Raw genomic sequence first — 8735 nt, forward strand, 5'->3', positions numbered from 1 at the left:
TACACCTTAAGTCCTACGTTATAACCAGAGTCTCCTGGAGGGAGAGCGAGACCGTTGTGTATAGATCTATACAGGATTAACAACCCCATACCTCAGTTGTTCGCTACAGTTCGACCAACAAGTCTACGGTGACAAAAGTCTACCAACTCCGATGCCTAAAGAATATCGTTCAGGCATAACAGTCATATCAAGCATGGTTATAAGAACTCACATAGAGATTAGCGAAACTATTTGTTTTACGAGAAACTTACACTTCATTAGTTTTATTGAAAGAAATGAAACTATATACTATTTTCTGTACGATATTCACTTCCATCGTGGTCTTAGGGTTTAAGACCATAGTTCACCTTTAAGAAAATACTGCATTTTTCTGGAAACATACATTATTACTTTACAAGGAAAAGATAAAAAGGAATTACTTTCAATTTCAGTTCATATTAAAGAAAATATCGGATTTTCTAGAAATATACGAAACCATCTTTCACGAAACAGTTACAAACCCTTTTTATGCAAAAATGCTTATGAACTCACCACCTTAATTTTTGACACTTTTCAAAATCACTTGTATTCTCAGGAAACTAGTAGACAGGTACTCAACCCTTATTGAGGGTCGGCGTCGTCGTCTCATGTTTTTCCTACTTTTCTGTTATTTGTATTCAACTTTTGAACAACTAAGTTTTGTAAACAATGTAATACTTGAAATCTCAACGTATGAATGCTTGTGTTGCTATGTTTCATTACTATTCAATTGTTATGATACTGTACATGAAGTCACTCCAACCGCCCCCAGGCGTTTCCGCCGTTTTGGTTTGGGGGTGTGACAACTCTTTCATTTGAAAACTAGAGTACGTGAAACAAAATTGAAAACCGTAAAAACAAAGCTTAGTGAGTTCCCCAACACATACCACACATGAAACCACATAAGTACACATAAGTCATGCATGCAAAGATATAAGGATGCCATGGAAACCCTCCATGGTCTTACTCCGGGTGCCATGGAAACCCCCACATGGTCTTAACTAACTTTCATGGGAACTCCCGCATGGTCTTGACTGTTTGCCATGGGCTCCCCCACATGGTCTTATCTAACTGCCATGGGACCCCCACATGGTCTTCATATAAATACATAACACATTGACAACACATTCACAAGTAACCACTACAACTATATAACATATCCTGACTTTGGTGCCTTCGACCCATTGATATGATGAGGATACTCACCTCGAATGCTGAAGCTTACTCAAAGAGATCCCTAATTGTTGTCCTAACAAAACCTCCGATCTAACAGATCAAAATAACACCCAATTAGCAATTGGGTTCCATTCTAAAGCCACCATCCATATTGGGGTAAAGTGACCATTTTACCCCTGACCCCAATATGAACCAAAATTGAGGTTCAATTCCATTTACCATAAGGCCCAAAACCAAAAGATCCATAAAGACCCACTAATGGCCCAATTTTCCAAATTGGGCGCAATCCCATATGGACCTAATCCAAAGCCCATATTTTCCTTAATACAATTCAGATTACCTCAAACACCCCTTGGGACATACTAGGTCAATGACATAAGTCAAAAGTCAAATTCAACGACCCAAGTTGACCCAACTCGTCGAGTTGCCCTTTAACTCGTCGAGTTTCCTTCATCAGACTGCAAAATCGAGAAGACCCGATCCAACTCGCTGAGTTCACCTAAAAACTCGTCGAGTTCATCAGGAACCAAACATCTTAATCCATTAAGCCAACATAATCGAAACTAACAGCTTCCCCACTCAGATCTTGACTGAAATAGCGTCTAGAAAGGTAAAGTTTCCAACTTTACCCCTAGGGACCATCCAAGTAGGGATGGAAATCCCAACCCGAACCCGCCAACCCAACCCGAACTGAACCCAATAAAAACCAGGTTGGGTTAAGATTTTCAACCCGTTTAAATAAACGGTTCAACCTGTTAACCCGTCTAATTAAATGGGTTGGGTTAGGGTTGGAATTCTTAACCCGTTTACAACCCGCCAACCCATTTAAAATTTTTAATATTTTTAAATATATATTAATTTACTATTCTTATTTTAATTGATTATTAAATGTCTAACGGTTTATTTCTTAATTATTTTATTTATCCAAGAATGTTTTGGCTATTTAGTATTACCATGTAACTTTTCATCTTCGCACGTATCATATTCCTTTGTGTAACTGGTATGTAAGCACAATACAAATAGACAACAACTTTTCTTGTTTCCTTTATTTTCGTTTCATTCTCAATTCTCAAATCTCATGATAAACACTCGATTTTTCTAACCTTAATTTTTGACCCCCCTTTACTTGAAATTGCAACTGATAACAACTTAGCTACAAATCAACGTCGAACCCTAGCAACGTAATCGCCATTCACCAATCGCCAGTCATGTATTATTGTATTAAGCATTAAACTTTTCGGTTCAATCTAAATTTCTAATATTTGATTTTTTTTTCTTTCTAGGATGAATGCAGTGTAAATATCAGAAGATGAAGATATTCAGTCTCTTACACCTCCACCAAAGCCAAACGAGACAAGGAAAAATAAACAAGTAAAGCCCAATAACTCAAATGTTGATGCCAAACGTCCTAGGAAACTAACATCAAATGTCTGGCCCCACTATGAATTTCTGAAACGTGATGAAAAGGGTGAAACTTACTGTAAGTGTAAAAAGTGTGGTAAGGTTTATAATGCTGAAAGTAGAATGGGTACTGGAAATTTGAAACGCCATATAGAAAACTGCAAAAAAAATCGATTTAAGGATGTTGGCCAAATGATATTAGATGGTGGTGGTAGTAGTGGTTCCTTGACTAATAGGGTTCCTGATTTTAACCCTTATACATTTCGTGAATTATTAGCTATAGCTATTGTGAGGCATGATTTTCCATTTCAGTTTGTCGAATATGAGGGCATCAGACGATGCTTCACTTATTTAAATCATGAAGTGAATCTTATTAAAGGGAATACAATCAAATCTGATATCAAAAAATATGTTTGGGACTGAAAAGTTAAAAATAAAAGAATTGTTGAGTTGTACCCCAGGTAGAATATGTTTAACATCTGATTGTTGGACATCTATAACCACCGATGGTTATCTATCTTTAACAGCCCATTTGATTGATAGTTCTTGGCGCTTGCAAAAACGAATCCTTAATTTCAGTTTTTTGCCTCCACCACACACCGGTCTTGCTATGAGTAATCATGTTTTTAGTCTTTTGAAGGATTGGGGAATTCAAAAAAAAAAGTGTTTTCAATTACTTTGGATAATGCTTCTTCCAACGATGTGATGGCTGATTTTCTTAAAACTGAAATTGATTTGCTTTCGGAAGGTGCTTACTTTCATGTGAGGTGTTTTGCACACATTTTAAATCTAATTGTGCAAGATGGTTTGAAAGAGTTAGATGATGCTGTCATAAAGGTTAGAGAGAGTGTAAAGTACTATAAGGGCTCTCAATTGAGGAAGAAAAGGTTCAAAGGTAGTGTTGTATATGTGGAGTTATAATTATCTAAGGGTCTAAAGCAAGATGTTCCCACTCGATGGAACTCCACCTATATGATGTTAGAATCTTTTTTGTACTACAAAAAAGCATTTATTCATTTGCAAAATACAGATGCTAACTATTCACATTGTCCAACAACTAAGGAGTGGGGTAAAATTGAAATTTTTTTCAAGTTTTTATAGGTTTTCTATGAAGTGACATGTGCTTTTTCTGGTTCTAAGATCCTACTACTAATCTTTATTTTGCCAATGTTTTGATGGTTCGAGTGTTGTTACAAAAAGAAAAAGACATCCATGATAAGTTTATGAAAAATATGGCTACAAGGATGTATGCAAAATTTGAGAAGTATTGGGCTGAATTTAACACCGTTATGGCGATTGCAGCTGTTTTGGATCCTCGATACAAATTTCAAATGGTTGAATGGGGATATGGGAAACTGTATGGGGACGGGTACAACTCCGAGTTGTCAATAATAAAAGAGAAACTGTTTTTGTTGTTCAATGAGTATGTGGATGAGTCAAATTTGAATAAAGGCAAAAATGGTTAAGCTAAGAGCATGTCAGACTCTCAAAAAGAACTTCATGATGACTTAGATGGAGCTTCTTCTTAACTGATGATGGTAAGTTCTTTACTATTAATCTACTATTTCATCTTTTTAGTTTTTTTTAATGTCTGATGCTAACTTGCTAGTTGCCAAATATCATTATAATGTTTTTTTAATTTATTGATAAGTTTCCTAATTACACTAAAATCTTAATGTCTAATGCAAATGATGGTTTTTTTAATGTCTAAAATCTCAATTAAATAATTTCAGATGTAAAAAAAAGGTTACAGGTGGTTTTTTTAATGTCTGATGCTAACTACCACTCTACTTTTAGGTCTGATGCATTCTGGTGTCAAATAAATTTTTTATTTTAATGCCTGATGTTTAATGGCAATTCAATGACAATGTAATTTCATGATACTTATGTAGTTATTTGTTATTTTGATTATTTCAGGACTTTGATAAATTTTCAACCAAGGTTACCTCTCAAGCTGTGAAATCTGAACTCGAGTGTTATTTAGAGGAGAAACTCATGCTACGAGTTAACAATTTCAACATCTTGGATTATTGGAGAACTCCTGAGATTCGATATCCAACTGTTGCTCGAATGGCTAGGGACATCTTAGTTGTTCTTATCTCAACTGTGGCATCAGAATCTGCATTCATCACAAGTGGCAGGGTACATGATGCTTATAGAAGTTCTTTGGTTCCTTCTATAGTTGAGGCTATTATTTGTATGAGAGATTGGGTTTTTGGAGAAGGTTAGATTTCACTTCTCACTTCTTATTTATACATTTTAACTGTTATCATTTACAACCATATGTTCTTTATAGTTAATTATTAACATTAAATTTATATATTGTATAGCAAAAATGGAATCCCAACTTGAGGAGCTTTGTGATGCTATCATGATGGAGAAGATGGAAGATGAACAGGAAAATCACACCGAAAGTGGAAGTCGAATTGGTGAAAGTGAGAGTCAAGTTTCTTAGAATTAGAAATTAAACATTTGATTTGAGTTTATGTTATTGAGTTATGGTTGTGTTGTTTTGAATTTCCTTTGAACCTTTAAGTTTTATGTGATTTTGTTTGATGGATTTAATGATTTACTAATGTTTAAGGTTTTTTTTTTGGAAATATAAATGGGTCAACCCATGTTCAACCCGTTTATTAAAAAGTTTGGGTTGGGAAGACATTAATCAGGTCAACCCGATTGGAACCCATTAACTAAAAATGTTGGGTTGGGTTGAAATTTTCACCCTGTTTATATAAATAGGTTGGGTTTGATAGAGATTTTCAACCTGTTTATCTAAACAGGTCAACCTGTTTATCTAAACAGGTCAACCTGTTTATGACCTAACCCAACCCATTGCCACCCCTACATCCAAGGGCTCAAAACCCAAACCTTAGGCTTAAAAGGTTAAGGGCTTAATCAATAATCACTTAATCACCAAGACAAAACCCCAAAATACAGATCTGGTCCTTAGAGGTTGCATGGTCACGTAAAGCTTCCAACTTTACACTCATGCATGGCTAGGAGAGGCTCAAAAGCTCATAAGAGACCAAAAAAAGAGCTTAATAGATGCATGAAGCCCTTAAGACCATAAAGTTGGCATCTTTATGCCAAAAGAACTCATGAAGATCATAGATCTGAAAGAATAAACACTTGGGACTTCTAGTTCCGCCAACAATCACCCATCCATGGCTAAAAGCATATAAACTAACCCAAAAAAGAGATCTAGGCATGATGAGTTTAAAACTCTTTAGATCGATTAGATCTTTAACAGGTAAATCAATAAGAATAATAAACACTAGAACACTCAATGAATCAATCCGTATGTCGAATGATTAAAATATAGTCACACCTCAGAAGAGCTCGATTAAGAACTTCCTCTGTAGAGGTGTGCTAGGGTTTACAGTACAATGAATATGATAATAATCAAAAATGTTAATGACAAGGATGCATGTATGCACCTTATATACTAAACCCTAGAAAGATAAACATGATTAGACAGGCCCAAACCGAGAGTACATAATGGACCGAACTACTAAGGCCTAATGACGCAATCCTTTAAACTCAACAATCTCCCCCTTAGCGCCAATTGAGGCGAGAGACTACTTCGGTTGAGTAACTGTAGTTTTCCTCACAGTCTTGAATAACTTGGGGATGATCGCAAGAAGAGTTTGACGGAAAAGAATATACCACTGAAGCATATCAGTAAACATCTTTTTATCGGCTTCGCTGTTCTGATTACACCCTGAATGATATCGAGAATATGCTCTAAGAAGGCAGTGGAGAACAGGTGTTTGTCAATAAAAGCAAACATGCACTTTTGACCTTCGCCCCTAATGAACATGACTGTATGAAACTTGGGGTCGATTTTACCCTTAATCATCACATTGATGTCGCTTGCCTTCCCAATTGGCTTGATAGTGGGCTTCTTCTTTACGGCAGATGCGATTTCCTGATCCATCTTTGCGACTTCAAGAATATAACACACCAGCATTCGCTTGATGTGATCTATAATAGGTTCATACTCCTTTTGATTAGTCAGCAAAATGTTGTTCAGGAGAATCCAGTCATAAGGATTCAAATTTGGTAAGTCAGCCAGGGAGATCATATGAACCGAACTGTCCGAGCCTCGGGTCACTTTGAACTTGATATTAATAAATTTCCCTGCTGAAGTGGGTTTCAACACCTTGACTGTTGTGAATTTCTGATTACTCCAAGTCAGGTATTGCGGCTGAGCGAACTCAAGATAGTACTCAAGCAGATCTCGATCAACCTTCGGGTCCGGGGAAGGAATGGCAGCCGTTGACTCAAAATAATGAAAAATGAATGCCTTTCGGGTGATTGGCATATCAAATTGTGAGTCCTTGGAATTCTCAAGCGCAAAAGAAAGGACTGGTTGGAGCCAATGAGTGCTTGGAGCTTCAATTAGCTCCCTCTGAAGAGTTTCCATAGACCATAGAGGAAACATAGACTTCCTCTGTTCTATCACTTCGTTCGCTTTCCTCTCCTTATCAAAAACTTCCTTCGCTTTTCGAACCATTGCCTCAATCTCTCGATCATCAGGCTTGACTTTGAGGCTGTCGGTTTTAGAAGCATTTTCTCCTGTATCAGTTTCATCATCGTTTTCATCCTCATCATCATCACCAATTTTCTTCTTTCTTTTGTCCTTCATACTGCCCGAAGCTTCATTACCCTTCGGCTCTGCAGCGACTTTCGATTGGGTGATAGGTTTACTTTTTGGAGGTGGTTGAGATTGACCATGGCCCTGAGTAACATTTTCTCCCCCTTGTTTCGGAGGTACAACGGGCTCCGGAACACCCTTAATTCTGCTTAAAATATCCAGAGCAGGTCTCAACTTCTCAGCCAAGTGGCGTCGAATTGAGATGGTAAGGATCAAGTCATCGGCTTCCAGAAGGTGTAAAAGAATGGAAAGCACATCACCAACCAAACTTTTAACCACTGCATGCTCAAACTTTAATTCGTTAATTTCTGTGGTCGCAGCCTTGAGCTTCAGATTCTGAATCTTAAGCTGAGAAGTTCATTTATCCAGCTCATCCATGATCATGTTTTTGACGGCTAGTTCAGCTTCAAGTTGAGTGAGACGTGCATCAACTGAAGTGTGAAGCTCAGTGTTGGCCGTCTGGATTGCTTTTTGTGTTTCCTCAAAATGCTTCTTTTCAGCCTCAAGTGAACGCATAAGATTATCAACAGAAGCGTTCACTGTTTGAGCATTCTTCTGAGCAACAGCTTGGAGAGAATCAAGAAAGACTTGAGCATCAGAAACTAGTTTTTCGACATTTGCGGTCGCTTGCCTACAATCCTTGGTGGAAGACTCGACTGCAATAGAAGCTTTCTGACAAGTGTAAATGGAGGCATCAATGGCCTTAACAACATTAGACATGGAAGTGTCATGCTCTTTGACAAAGGTTGCCAACAGAGCCTTGATTGCTGCTTCGGAATATGCACTGCCAGAAGAGGAAGAAGGCAGTTGTTCAAGCTTGTCAGTCATAGCCTTGAGATGCTTCTTCATGACAGGAGCGTCATCATCATCATCGCTCTGTACTCGATAAGGACTAAAGTAAACAAAGTCGAATTCCATGTCTTCTCCGCCAAGAACAGGTTCAAATTCATGTGAAGGAGGTGGGGATAAAGGTTTTGAGGTAATTGGGGGATCAAAACCAAAAGTAGATGCCCCCGTATCAGATACGTTGACACGAACAGTAGGTTCGATTGGAGAAGTAGTAGTGGTAGTAACATCAGTGAACAGAGGGGTTAGAATTGGAATCGAGGTGGTAGTTGAAGATGAGATGGGTGGAGGAAAGGGAGCAATAATAATAGGAACCGATTGTGTAGGAGAATGAGGAGGTGAGTGTCGGTTACCTACATTAGTTGGTGAGGGTGGAGGCGAATTTCCTCGAGGCGGACTTTCGGTTTGAGAAACGTCGGCTTCAGTTGACTCAGGTTCGGGTTGTGGGTCAGATGGAACATACTCAGAGTCACTTGAAGATGGGGGAAGGAGACTTCGGCTTGTGAGCTTTCTTCTTGATCTTTCGTTTCTTTGGAGCAGTAGGCGCTGCGTGTTCAGACTTGTGTTTCTTAGGAGTAGAAACTTTGGAGGATTGACCGTCATTTTCCCCTTTTCTATCAGGCTTCTTCCCTCTTAT

At 38.0% G+C, this 8735-nt stretch overlaps 1 protein-coding gene across 1 annotated transcript; it reads left to right on the top strand.

Annotated features, from left to right (window-relative positions):
* The first annotated feature begins 3300 nt into the window (after positions 1-3300).
* Positions 3301-5050, top strand: LOC145129279 (zinc finger BED domain-containing protein RICESLEEPER 2-like). Its single transcript, XM_079063982.1, has 5 exons — positions 3301-3490; positions 3736-4047; positions 4329-4348; positions 4513-4819; positions 4926-5050. Exons 1-5 carry the CDS (start codon positions 3301-3303, stop codon positions 5048-5050), a joined length of 954 nt encoding a protein of 317 aa, XP_078920108.1.
* Positions 5051-8735: the final 3685 nt, after the last annotated feature.

This window comes from Lactuca virosa, chromosome 1 (assembly GCF_052849685.1).
Source record: "Lactuca virosa cultivar CGN04683 chromosome 1, Lactuca_virosa_CGN04683_v6, whole genome shotgun sequence".
NCBI classification, from domain to species: domain Eukaryota; kingdom Viridiplantae; phylum Streptophyta; class Magnoliopsida; order Asterales; family Asteraceae; genus Lactuca; species Lactuca virosa.

Coding starts and splice junctions, on each gene's coding strand:
- LOC145129279 (XM_079063982.1), top strand. CDS start 3,301: ATGGCTGATTTTCTTAAAACTGAAATTGATTTGCTTTCGGAAGGTGCT. Junction 4,048..4,328: donor TGAGTCAAATTTGAATAAAG/GCAAAAATGGTT, acceptor AAATAATTTCAG/ATGTAAAAAAAAGGTTACAG. Junction 4,349..4,512: donor ATGTAAAAAAAAGGTTACAG/GTGGTTTTTTTA, acceptor TGATTATTTCAG/GACTTTGATAAATTTTCAAC.